We start from the raw sequence: 13,500 nt of genomic DNA on the forward strand, positions 1-13,500 counted from the left end.
TTCTCTTAGACCTACTCTTTGCTTAATTAATGCTATTTTAATTTTTTTCTGTCTGAATTTGCTTGGACATATTAAGTTATAACCCATATAAAAATTGTAACTCTTTAAACTCTTCAATTTTTATCGATTGTGAAACATTAACCTTTTCTGTTTCTAAGATAAGTTTGTATTGACATGTTCCTGATCATTGATCAATGATTGGTTGATTATTCCCTTAAAAATGAAAACATTCAGAGAGCTCTTTCACATTCTGATGGATTTTCCACTTTTGTCAATCAAGTGCACCAAAACAGAGAATTGATTTTTGCCTGCTCATGCATACAGTCAGATGTGTTGAGTAATTTTAAAAATGTTTGAAAAAGTAGTTTGTGTTTAAATAGTTTTTTCTAGTGGCCAGCCAAGTCACACCATTGCAATAATCATTGATGTTGCACATTCATATGCCACACCTATGAGCTGGGATGGATTATCTTGTCATAGGAAACGTGCTCACTAACATCAATTTAGACAGATTTTGAACAATATTTGGGAAATATTGGTCTATTGTGTATATTGAAAAAGGTTTGCATGTTTGAGTTCAGTTCATGACAACATTGGAGCAAAAAATTCTGAGTTCATATTTTTTTGTTACATATATCCTTTCAAGGATATATCTCTGAGTCTAAGTGGTTTTATAGGAGTCCATGTCCTTGTCCTTTATTATTTTTGAGAGGTGCTGTCTCACTTGGATTGAACTGCATTTTTGTTCGTCAAACCACCCTCCTCTCATTAGAGTCTAAGAATTAAACAGATGAGAACAAAACAAACATGGTTTCTTTTTATGAATGAAACACACATAACCCAGTCTGAGAGGGACAGGTCATTACTCTATAAACTTATCATTCATAAAACAGCTTCTTGCAGCAAATTCCTATATTCTTCCTTCCTTTCTTTCTTGTTAATTGTCCTCTTTGTTAAATAATAAGGAAGGCAGCAAGTGTCCATGTAATAAGACGGCAATAATCCTGTTTCTGTTTAAGTCTTTTGCAGTTGTAATTGTATTAGAATTGTATGAGTTTTTAATTTGACGTTGTGATTATTTATGTGCTTAAAACACTTCTGTAATTATTGGGTGAGGAGATCCTTAAAGCCTTGTGCCAGTACAGAGATTCTTGGAAGTGCTATTTTTGCAAGTGGATATATGTGTATGCAAATGAGAGAAAAGAAAAATGTCTCATGTGTCAAACATGTTTGACAGAAACATGCGAGTGGATTTATTTTCTCATTTAACGTAGAATGTATTTATCAACGTCATTGAAAATAGAAAAGCTGTTGACAGCTTTAAAAACAAGTGAAAGTCAATGTAGTGGTGACAAAACATGTAATCCTGTCCCATCTAGGAGTTAGATAATATGTGAGTTTCTGCATTCTGCACAAGTTGGAGGGGGCTGATTGATAACCGGGGTACACGACTTAAAGAGCATTGCAGTAATCAATCCTGGAATTGATAAAAGCATGAAGAGAAGTTGAACCTTCAGGTCTGTTAAACGTTTCTACCCCATAAATGCATGACATTGTAGATCATTTGATTGCTAAGCTGCTGGGGTATTTCTCCCTTTCTCTAAACATGGCAGATGCATATTACAGATTCCCACTCATAACTTTTCTGGTCAATTGAACTGATCGCTTTGTTTTGCTATTTCAGTTCAATGTGACTGTTTTCTATCCCCCTATGCACATAAAAGGTGGTTGGATGTTGTTAGATATATGTCAGCTGGCTTTTCTTTGATGATAATTTGAAGTGAAGAGGGTAGCTTCCGGCTAATTGGGCCTGGTCTGCTCCAGTCAGCCTGACTGAACATAGCGCTGCAGACAGCGTGTGGTCAGTAGGATCCTGTTAGCGTCTCATTGAACACACAAACATGATCACAAACACATGAGTACTACAGGCTGACTGCAGAAAATCTCTGCTCTCTTTAGGTCTGTGTGTGATAACTGTCAGTTTGGCCAAACTATGTTGATTTAATCACAAAAACACGCCTTTAAAAGTGTAAATATTATTAGTTGCAATTGCATCTATATTGTAAGTCCTTTTTAGGTTTTGCAAAGAAAGTTGGAACAGGAAGGGAAAAAAAGAGAATAAACTTTGAAGCAGGGGATCCTAAAAAGGAGAAAGTCCTTGGGAGACAGAAAATGGAAAATGGACTTAGAAAATCGGTGAAGAAAACTGTCAGACCAGTTCATGTTTAAACCGCTACTAAACTGTCAGCTTTAAAAGCCGTCTATAGTGAGCCAGGAAGCAGGATTGCTTTAAAACCTGGATTTCTCGTCCCCGTGTCAAACAGCAGCTCTCAGTCAGCCAGTGGGATTAACGTTCCAGTTTTTCTACTGTTATGGTCTCTGTGATTTGGCATCTGAGTCATCAGCCAGTCACTTTGATTGGCTACAGCTCAGATATATTTGAGGCAGCAATTAATTAGCTGTTCTGATGAAGGAGGTAGTAAGACTGGTGAAAGAGTTTAAAACTTGAAACTGTTTAAGTTGTTCAGAGGGATTAAAATAGCATTCTGTTTTGTTTGCAGGTTTTCTGTTTTTTTTTTCTTTTCTTTATATATGTGGATCCTCTCAAGGTGTTTGAATGTGGCATCTGAAAAGATTTGTCAGTAAAAGCAGAGTCTTGGCAGCCTTTTAAAGTGGCACACATTAGCCACGGTTGAGCCATGGATGAACACAGAGGAGTGTCTCATGTTGAAGGTCCTCGACACTGCCTTCAAATCGGGTGGCACACAAGTCTACAGCACATTTTATTCACTTTTAGTTAAGTATATTTGATGAATTGCGGAGATAAACAGTCAAAAAATGCTAAAATCACATTTATTATTTATGGCATATTTTATTTAGGAACTAAATTTCTGATCTTCATATGGGTCAATTGAGAATCTCAATAAATCTGAAAAATTATCTGCCAGAGACGTCTAAGTGAGCCCTTTTGGGGGTGATGAGTCACATACTGTACCCATAATTTCTTACAGTACATCCTAAAGAGATGATAGAAATTCATTTTAAACCACTGGTTGTCAAAGAGTGCAAAAGTTTTCAAACTGCATACAAAATTACTTTTGTGAGTGCTACAAAAGTCACAAAAATGTGACTTTTGTAGCACTCACACACATTTGCACATAGGCAAAAGACTGGGCATCTACCAAATTAAACTAAAAGTGAATTTAACCTTACTGAATTACAATTAGGATTCAGTAATTGGGACTGTAATTAGATCAGAATCTGACTGTATTACTGAATTGGCTCGGATTTAATTGATTTGATGTTTAACTGGATATAAACTGTAGCTGCCTAGTAGATTCATAGTAGATTAGCATCATTATCTTTCTGAGTTTTGTTTGCTTGAATAGAATCATCACAATTGGAGTTTCATTCTTTCCTTTTGTGATTCATTGTAAAGTTTCTATGTTTTAGTAAAACTGTATTTTTCTCAGCTCACTTAAGACTTAAGTTGTAGGATGTTTAATCTTGGTCTCTTAGTTTTATCATATATTACATTTGGCTACAATAATGGAATTTGTCCTTATCAAACACTTTTGTGTAAGCAAACACTTCTCAATATTATGGATTTATTACTCAAACAATTGTTTAAGCTGCCCAAGTGTGTGATGCTGTTCCCTTATTCTTTCTCCTGTTTTCTCCACCTTCCACACTTTACTCTCTATATGTAATTCTGTTCTTGAATTACTAAAAACATATGAAACGTAGAGTTTATGGCATTTACATTAGCATATATGTTTTATATATTGCATATCATATAATATAGTGGTAAAATTTTTGTTACAGCACACAAGAATGAAACCCGTCCTACTGTAGCTTTGAATATATCAAAACATATTTTGGTTTCATTTTCTTTACAGCCTCATGTATGTCTGCGGTAGGCTGGAATGTGGAATTAGCGGGACTTTATGTTGGTGTCTCCAGTTAAGGCCCCCGTTGAGTTGAGCACCCCAGTGAAGGTTTACAGTTGAATAATGTGATTATGTGTTCTGCAGATACTGGGGGCAGTGGTGTGTCATCAGTGCTCATTGTGCTGTAAAACTTGAAGCTGGCAGATAATTCTTGGTTTAGCTGATTGGTTTCATTTATATGTAGATTAGTTTGAAAAAAAGAAATACTTCTCTAGTTATTTTCCTCTTCAGAATTACTGATATTGTAATTTTAACACTCTAGTACTTATCACATTGTATGTAAACAGTGTTGTAATTTTGTTTCTGCCACTCTTGACTGCATGTGTTATATGTGAGTGTTCTGGCTATTGAGAAGTTGTGAGTTCAATTTCAGCTCTGACACCAACACATGTTGAAGTGTATTTGAGCAAGATCCTAAACTGTATGTTTTCTATAGATTTGTGTTTCAGTGTATGAACATGATTCTGTCAGTGCAAATGAATGAAGATGACTTGTAGGTCTGTTTCAAGCGGAATATCACAGGAAGGCAATGGCCAGGCTAGTATGACTAGAAAAACCCTCAATTATTTCAGTCTACTTGGTTACTACAGAAGTCAAGAAGAGCAGTTTGTCTGTCATTTTCTTGAGATAACAAGAAAATAATCTTGTTAACACAAGAAAAAAAAGTCATTGTTTTGAGAGTGGGCTATGTTTCTCATTATCTTTATCGGATTTGCTGGATTTGTTGTCCAAGTAGCTGACTGCGAAGCCTGCAGTTGAATCCTAAATGCTGTTAAAAATTAAAATTTTGATTTGGTTCTTTTGTTAACTCTGGGATAAAAAAGTTTGATTTCTTGAAAACCTTTAATAAACTACATAGATATGCCGCATCATGAGCTCTGTACCTCTACAGCCAAAAATAGTTCCATTGAAATGTAAACATGAATTAAAGGGTTAGTTTTAAAGAGAGGTTCTGCGAAGTTATTAGCAAGATTTGGGAGGCAGTGTATTCCTGCAGTAAGTACTATTACAGACATATTTCATGATCAGTAGCATTCTTCATCTTCCAACTGTTTACAAAAAAAATATATAATTTTTCTTACTTAACAGTGGCAGTAATTGTGATCTAATAATCTGAACCTTTGTTTCTCCTTTCAGAAATACAAGGAGTTTGAGCGGGTGGTGAGGGTGGAGGAGATTGATGGGCTGCGACTGGTGAAGAGGCTGGCTAAGAACATGGAAGAGATGTTTCACAAGAAAGCCCAGGCTATGAAGGTATACTGCATGCTTTTCAGTCATTAACAGTTAGCAGAGCTTCTTCCCTGTCAAAGATCTTTTTAAAATTTCTTTACAACTGCTGGTATTTATTATTCCGTCTCAGTTCTGGATGTGTGGTTGTAGGGATGGGTAATATTTGCACCTGGTACTATTGAATTTGTATTATTTGGAAGCAGATGTCTGCTTCCATTTTCCAGAGGATAAAAATACAATTATGTTTTATAATGCAGTCATTTTCAAATTTAGCTATCCTTAAACAATATGCTCTTTTGCTGACTTGCCATATCATGCCTTAACTTTAACATTTTAATCAGTAGTTTGGTTTGGATTTTGAATCAATATTTTGGGTTGGACTAACTTAACTGAACACACGCAACACACATAAACAAAGCAAAAAAAAAAAAAAAAGATTTAAAATAAGTGTTGTGATTCTTATTCTTTCTGGTTTACGTTTTTGCAGGACCTATAGCTTGTAAACAAGTCGTGTGCCCAGAAACGGCAAAAATCTGTAAAGTGGCCACATACTATAGCTACTCTGAAAACTGAAGACAATTTCAAACTCGTGTTGTCCTGCAATTTGTGGTATCTACAGAGAACAGACTGCTGACTTTAAACAGTCCAATGTTGATATTTTTAATTCAGTGTTTAGAAATGCAAAAAACAAAATCTCTAAAAAAAATCTTGCAACTAAAGTTTGGTTTTTATCTATCTATCTATCTATCTATCTATCTATCTATCTATCTATCTATCTATCTATCTATCTATCTATCTATCTATCTATCTATCTATCTATCTATCTATCTATCTATCTATCTATCTATCTATCTATCTATCTATCTATCTATCTATCTATCTATCTATCTATCTATCTATCTATCTATCTATCTATCTATCTATCTATCTATCTATCTATCTATCTATCTATCTATCTATCTATCTCTCTCTCTCTCTCTCTCTCTCTCTCTCTATATATATATATATATATATATATATATATATATATATATATATATATATATATATATATATACAACCTGTTTCATATGTTGTTGTTTTTTTGCATTAACATAGTTCATGAGTCCATAACAAATACCTCTTACTGCACTACATTAATATTGGTTTTTAAAGGATCTGCACTTATTTCTTTTGCTCTATTGGTTTCTTTTGTTACTTCACATGAAAGAATTTCACTATGAAAATAAGTTGATTTATTCCTCCTTGGCTTCTCTGAGAAATCTGTGTGTGCGTGTTTGCAAGTGTTGTAACAGGTATCCACATTGCTTTAGCTTTCTGGCTGCTTCAGGTGATAGATCCTATCAGGACAACATGATGCTGTTAGGAGAAATTGGATTTCTTTCTGACAGTCTGATCCAAGGATAGAAACTAAAAAAAAAAAAAGGCAAGACAGAGGGGCACAGATAGTAGCAAAGCATTTCAGTGCTTTAGCTTGCTTTGTTGCTGCTTGTGTTTGCTTTTATAGTTACGTATGTAGGAAAGTCTTAAGCTTTTACTATAAATTCCAGCTAATGTCAAATGAATATATTGGCTATTGCGAATATAATGCCTTAATTTTGGCATAATATTGGCCAATATTATGCCTTTCTCTTGGCACTAGCATAAGACTTTCTTACTTTGTATTTTCAGTCTCAAAGGAAGTAGTTCTTGAGCTTCCCTTGTGGTGTTTTGCATTTTAAATTATGAGTTAAACAGTGACACGAGAATTGAAAAAGCCCCAGGCACTTTCAAATAGATTTTTTTGGCAGGGTTTTAGGTGCCCGGTTGAAAAAACAAACAACTCCATAAAAAGCCAGGAATGATGTGTAAGCATTGTGAGAAAATATATTTTGATACCTTATGGCAAGTACATGGTCCTGAAGTTGGTATCTCAGTCATTGCTCCCTACTGGGGAGCTATAGGCGCTTCTCTACTGGCAATTCACGCACTAACCAGTTAAAGTGTGGTTCGGTTCTACCTCCGGTAGTGAGCTTCTCCATTATACAGTCTGTTCCTCACTACTGAGCAGGACGTGAGCGAGTAGCGGCTGTGGTCAACTCTCTGCTGATGTTTGCAGCAACACTCAGTAATGGGGAACCTTAATGTTGTGGTTCTGATGGACTCGAGTAAGATATTTCATTTTGACCTACAGAAATTCATGACAGGCTCAAACATAACAATAAGACTTGGATAAGCTGAGTATTTCACCGTACACATTCATATAATGTGTGCACATTACAGTGTAAAGTTCTGCAAGAAACAAATAAGGTAAGATTTAACCTTTGATGGGAAAGAGTTAATTTCATTAATATTTTTATCGTCTGTGTTCTTTTAAATTTCATTTTAATTGTAAAGAGTTATTAGCTATAAACAAGTTCTTCCAGAATTTTCCTCCTCTATTTTATTCCATCTTACTCTAATATTCTGCTGCTTTTATTACCAATATTCAAATCAGTCAGGCCTGGCATGCACTCCTTTTAGCCTTCCTTAAGTATCCCTCTCCTCTTTGTCTGTCTTTGCTCTCTCTACTCTGTCTTTCCCCATCTCACTGCTGTTTTTTCTAAAGTATATGTGACGCTTCAGCGATTCAATTTCCGTGCAGTCGCTCTCCCCTGCATGTCAGTGTGGCTCTATCTTTTCGTTGATCGTCCCCCACCCCTTTATCACTCACCACCACCTGCTACGAGACGGCAGCCCCTGGTGCCGTGAAAGGGAGCACGTGTCAATGAGTGTCGTATGTGGTCCTGTCTAAGTGGACCAAAGACAGAGTGTTTGTGTCTTTTGTGTATTAACATAATACTTTTTATTAGCTCAGTACCATAATAATAAATTATAACAGTGAGCAAGCATTCGTGGCTGTGTATTGTTAATATCAGGATTCTCAAATCCCATACTTGTCCACACCTCACAACCTACAACTTTTTTCCTGTCATGGAGGCAGGTGCTATTACTTGCAACATAAGTAGACGTGTCCAAACTTGGTCCTACTCAACCCAAGTAGCAATTAGTCAGTTAAAATGAAAAAATCGATATTGCATACAGAAATAGTAGTGAGATCTGTGGAATTCCCTATCCAAAGCACGTCTCGCATGTTTTTTGGCTGCAGATTCGATATGTCTTCAATCTGCCAACTTAGAATCACTTGACAGAGGTATAGTTGATCTTTTCTGATCATCTCCATGACTGCATGTAAGGTGTGGTTCTCTGCAAGGGGGTTCAGTTTCTTAAGCTCTGCAGTATTATGTGCCCTCTACTGTTCTTGCAAGGAAACAAGACACTTTTGTGATCTCCTGAGTCGTCAGTTCATCTTCCAAAGTATTGCACGGCTTTACTTTATAAGAATGGTATTTTGTTTTACATTTATCTGTTGTCGCATCATAACCGCCTCTGTAAATCTTAGGGGGTCTCTGTTTAAGAATCCAAAAAGCACTGACCGCTCTGATCAGTGCTTTTTGTCAAAACTGGAAGATTTATGGATGTCCTAGAAAGCATGCTGACAATAGTAGATCCTCTGCACCCTGCAATGTGTCAGGTGGGTTCTAGATTTCCAAAACTCCTGTCACAGTTAATTAAATTGAAATATGAGGACTTTTGGAAACCACACAGTGACCTTGGACTCTTTTTTTTTTTCCTGTGAGGTGTTCTCTTTCAGTTTCAGCTGATAAATGTCCAGAACTGAGATCTAATTGTTCTTTGAAAAGACATAAATATTATTTATCTTTGAAAAACCAATATTTGGATTTCTTCAGCAGCATATGTACGGCAAATGGATAATGTGTTCATAATTGGATTAAGGAATAATCTTAGCCCACTATTTTCTCTTTTTAATTACTTTACTTAATCATTTCCTGAATCAGTGAGGTGCTCTTTTGCTTTAACCAATCCTTCTTCCTTTTACTGTCAGTGCTGCTGAAAAACAATATTTTGTGCAAGCTGAAAGTGGTAAATGGTAAGAAGTGGTAAATGCGTTATCAAAGTTGAAAGGCGTGGAACTATTGTAATGCCCTCTTTGAAGTCGAGCGAAGCTATGTTTCATGTGACAAACACACTTCAAAGGAGAGTGGATGCCATGCTGCTGGCGGTGTTTCTCCTGTAATGTCATTTGGTCTTTGCTCTGTACCTGCTGATATCATTTACCTGTGGCAGCTTCACTTCTGTAGTCATCAGCATGATTGTCACTGTGGAGAGTGGAACATTTCTTACTGGTGTACTTTTCTTCTTGAAGTATACCAGTAAGAAATTGCTTATAGATTTCAAAAGAACATTTCTCTGTGTGAAAATAATTTTATACACCAAAGTGCACTTTGAATTTCTGTTTCAACATTAGCATTTATGCAGGCTCTGGGAGATCATTTAAATTGTTATGTAGTTTCTAAAAGGTTTTTTCCTCCTATTTTCACAACTCAATTGTTTTTTTGTTTTTTTCAATTTCAATTTTTAGAATTTTAGGCCTGAGTTAAAATTATTTTGAAATGACCATTTTGAAATTAAAAAGAATGCTCTATTATTTTTGATTTTTGTATTTAGAGCTTACCATTGAGCAAATAACTTTGACTGGTATTTAAGTAAGGTAAGGTTGCAAATACGTATGACTTGATATGTAGGGGAAAACACCTTGATCATTTTCCCCTCCTGCTGGTATTTTACTCATGTCAGCAGCTGTCCTCAGCCTCAGATCTGTGTGTGCAAACTATTAACACCTGATGTCAGACCAGCTACATACTCCTCCTTCTTCTCCAGCTGTTTTTCCACCACTGAGAGGATAGAGAATGAAAGGTTTTTTTTTTTTGTTTTTTTTTTTACAAAGATGAAATTATCAAGACAAGTGGGAGAAGAAAATGCCAGAAAAGACAAGTCAAATATTCAGTCTAAGCCTCAAATAAAAATCAGGAAAGAGGACATGTGAGAATGAGACAGAAAAGGGTGAAGAGTTGTGACAGAGCTGGGTTGAGAACTTCATATTTTCTTCAGTCAGCAAAACTACAGAGAACTGTCAACTATTGATTATTTGGACTTTACGTTTCCCATTCATCTCTTTGTCTCTGACTCTTTACTATGTTCATCCCACTTGGCATGGACCCAATCTAAATCTTTTAAACAGAGGAAGTAAAGTGTCAAAGAGCAGTATCCTATTTTGTTGATGCTGCACCATTCCTTGGCTCCTATAAGGATATTAATTGCTGTCCCTAGTACTATTGACGGGCTGAGTGAAGCCAATCCCACCCATCTCGAACCATTGGCAGAACCAAGACCCAAAGGACCTGCCCTGCTAATGTAGGAGGCCAAACCTTACTTTGCATTTGTGGTTACAACCAAGGTACAGCTGTACATCAGCAAGTTGTCCATGTAGATTTACATACAATTATTTATTTTGCAACTATTGTGTGTAGTGACTTCCACACCCACCAACAGTATAATTGAATGAAGCTGAATGTTTTGTTCCTGGTCTTAATAAAAGAGGTGTTGTTTGTAATTTGTATAATTAAGTAGATACATTTTCACACAACTTATTGAGGATTAATTCACTTTGATGCCAATTTGTAACCCCAGTTCATGTAGTTAACGCTGTTCACCATGTTTTCTGTGAATGTTTAGTATTCCCATAATCCAGATAGATTGGAAATCAAGATGCTTAAATCTAACATAAAATGCAATTCAATTATGTAATTCAGTTTGTCTCAGATTGCTTGTGTAGACATTTTTTTATTGCACTTTAGGAACAGGTAAAATTAACATATGGTCCTGCCGCATGAAAATGTCAAGACATATTTAGATTCAGGACAATTAAATTTCTTTATATACAATAGCACAAAGTCGATAATACATTTTTGACTGGTGAAAAATGTCTTTAAGATATGTTTTCATCAATATTCCAGCAAGATTTTTTTGCAACTTCTCATCTGGAGTGTAAGTAATAAGCGGTGAAGACAATGAAAGCATAGATGTTGAATCTTTAGAGAACTTTATTTGTAACCACTTAATATAAAAAGGAGATATTGACACATCTCCTAAACCATGGTGTCAAAAATTAGCTCAGCGTGAAAGGCTTGGTAATCTAACATAATACAACCTAAACATAAAAACAGCATGTGGATAAACAAAACACCTAGCATTTACAGATTTTTAGAAAAATAATGGTCATGTTTGCCCCAATGCCATAACTGGTAGTTTCTTAAATTATTATTTTCTAAAGATTTTACATTGCATGCCTATTTTGTACTTTTATATTGCAGTGACCCCTTACCAAGCCTAAACTATCAAAGTCACATTTCCTAGAGTAGATTGAGTGAGTGGATTTAAAAAAAACTGCATGAAGTCCCAAGTTGTCAAAGCAGGTCTGAAATATCCCTAAGGAGGTAACAAGTTACTGCATAGGCGGTTTGTAAAGTCTTGTGAAAGACAACTGCATAAGTTAAGAGCCAAGGAAAATAAAACCTTAAAAGACAAAATGGACTTCTAAATGTTTTGGTTTCCTCTAACTGCTTGGAGTATCCCATCAAACTTAAAAGAGAGGAAGTTAAACTTAATTCAAAATACAAATGTTCGCTAAATCAGCAGCTTACAGAACCTCTGGGTATGCTTTTATACAGGTATGTTCAGAGTTTGACCTGCTGGGCCTCCTGTTCTGGGTTACCCTGGTAGAACATTGAGATTCAGGTCACTGCCCTCAGAAATGTGTTGAGTCAAAGCTTAGTGTGCTGCGAAAAAAAAAAAAAAAGGCAAGATATTTCGGTACTGGTCAATAATGTATGTGAGCCAACCTACCTCTCCTTTTCTGACAGCCGCTTTTAGCATAGCTCAGCTGCATGACAATCTCTGAAAACCTTGACGGATTTATAGCTGCATCTATAATGAATAGCCTTTGCTAAGGTCATTGGCTTCAGCCCTCAGGAAACTCACTCTCCACACGGTAGGTGAGGTGAACAAACAACAATCAGCCTATCAGACTGACAGCTAAATGAGGGGGATCATTGATGAACTTTTGAGGAAGTAAACAAGAGAATCCATTTATGGGTATAATTACAAGATGTCAGGTAATGAAGAGAGGTAGATGAGTGCAAATGTCAGGAAAATGGAATGGGCGGTAAAAGTAGGTGGGATTAAAGAAAAATAATAATAAAACAAGGTAAAAATAAGCTGTTTATCCAAGGTGAAAGGCTTTGCTTTTGATTGGCTTTATAAAGAGGGGGTAAAATGGTGGCACTATTATGTTATGATTACGAGTTTAGCCTCTCAACACAAAGGTTTCAGGCTCTGGCCCCTTTAAGCCTGATTAGTAATTGTGCCACCCTTGCCAGCAATGGTCAGCAAGCATTTGTGATTACTGGCAACCAGTTACATCTCTGTTGAGGAATTTTTCCCCAGTTTTTTCACTAAATTGAAAGGTATTCAAGGCGTAACCCGTTGTTTAAGGTAACACCAGAGCATTTCATCTCATCTGATGTAATGAAGTTATGATTTCATTACATCAAGTTATTCCCGAAGAAGCAAAGCCATGCCAGACAGTATCACTCTCACTGTCATATTTAAGTGTTGATATCTAAAAAGCACTTTTCTCTGGTTAATCTACAGAATAGTCTCCCATCAGTCTTGGAAATTATCAGTTTGTATTTTGGGAAACGTGACAGGGGCCTTTGTGTTCCTTCAGGTTTGCAGTGGTGAAGTCCCAAAGTCAGAAAAGGAATTTGTGAATTATTTTTAGATCGTAACACAATGTGTTTTTTAGCCTACTTGTGCTGGTTGAAAATGTTCTTTGTAAGTGATTTCTTCTAAAATAGGTCAGACAGTCATTAGGCTGGGATGTAGCTGGAGAAATTCAGCGAGCAACACTCAATTTGTTTGGATTGATTCTCCCCAAACAAATGAAATAATCATTTGGAAAATCTCTTAGTGTTTACCTTTGTATTTATCTTTGTCTGAGGTTTAAACTGATTGAAGTTGATCAAAAACACAAATATGTGCATATTTACTTTGCAAGTGAAAAGAAGTAATATTCTATGTTTAATTCATAGTAATAAGTTTACCTTGAAATTCTGATTCAAACTTAAAGCGTGATCTATTTGAACTAATCATTTTAAATGGTCATTGTTATAGAAAAATATATTCTTAAGGTCCAAAACCTATTTCGGTCATTTTCAAGCAATACCCAGCGGTAAAAGTTTGACCAAATCAATGTCAGAATTCACCCAATTTTTTCCTAGAATCAAATCTTTGTAGTGCAGACTGAGATCAGCAGAAAAATATCAGAAATTTATTGTCACTTTCAGATACTGCTTTGGGATTCCTCTTGTCTGTCAAA

The 13,500-nt window shown here is 35.9% G+C and overlaps 1 protein-coding gene across 2 annotated transcripts in view; it reads left to right on the plus strand.

Annotated features, from left to right (window-relative positions):
* cacna2d3a (calcium channel, voltage-dependent, alpha 2/delta subunit 3a) overlaps positions 1-13,500 on the plus strand; it is a 116,976-nt gene that overhangs the window by 14,090 nt on the left and 89,386 nt on the right. For both annotated transcript variants that reach the window (XM_044121825.1, XM_044121835.1), the window contains exon 3: positions 5,088-5,204. In XM_044121825.1, coding sequence (XP_043977760.1) covers positions 5,088-5,204 — 117 coding nt within the window. The remainder of the gene's footprint in view (positions 1-5,087; positions 5,205-13,500) is intronic.

This window comes from Gambusia affinis, linkage group LG01 (assembly GCF_019740435.1).
Source record: "Gambusia affinis linkage group LG01, SWU_Gaff_1.0, whole genome shotgun sequence".
Taxonomy (NCBI): Eukaryota; Metazoa; Chordata; class Actinopteri; order Cyprinodontiformes; family Poeciliidae; genus Gambusia; species Gambusia affinis.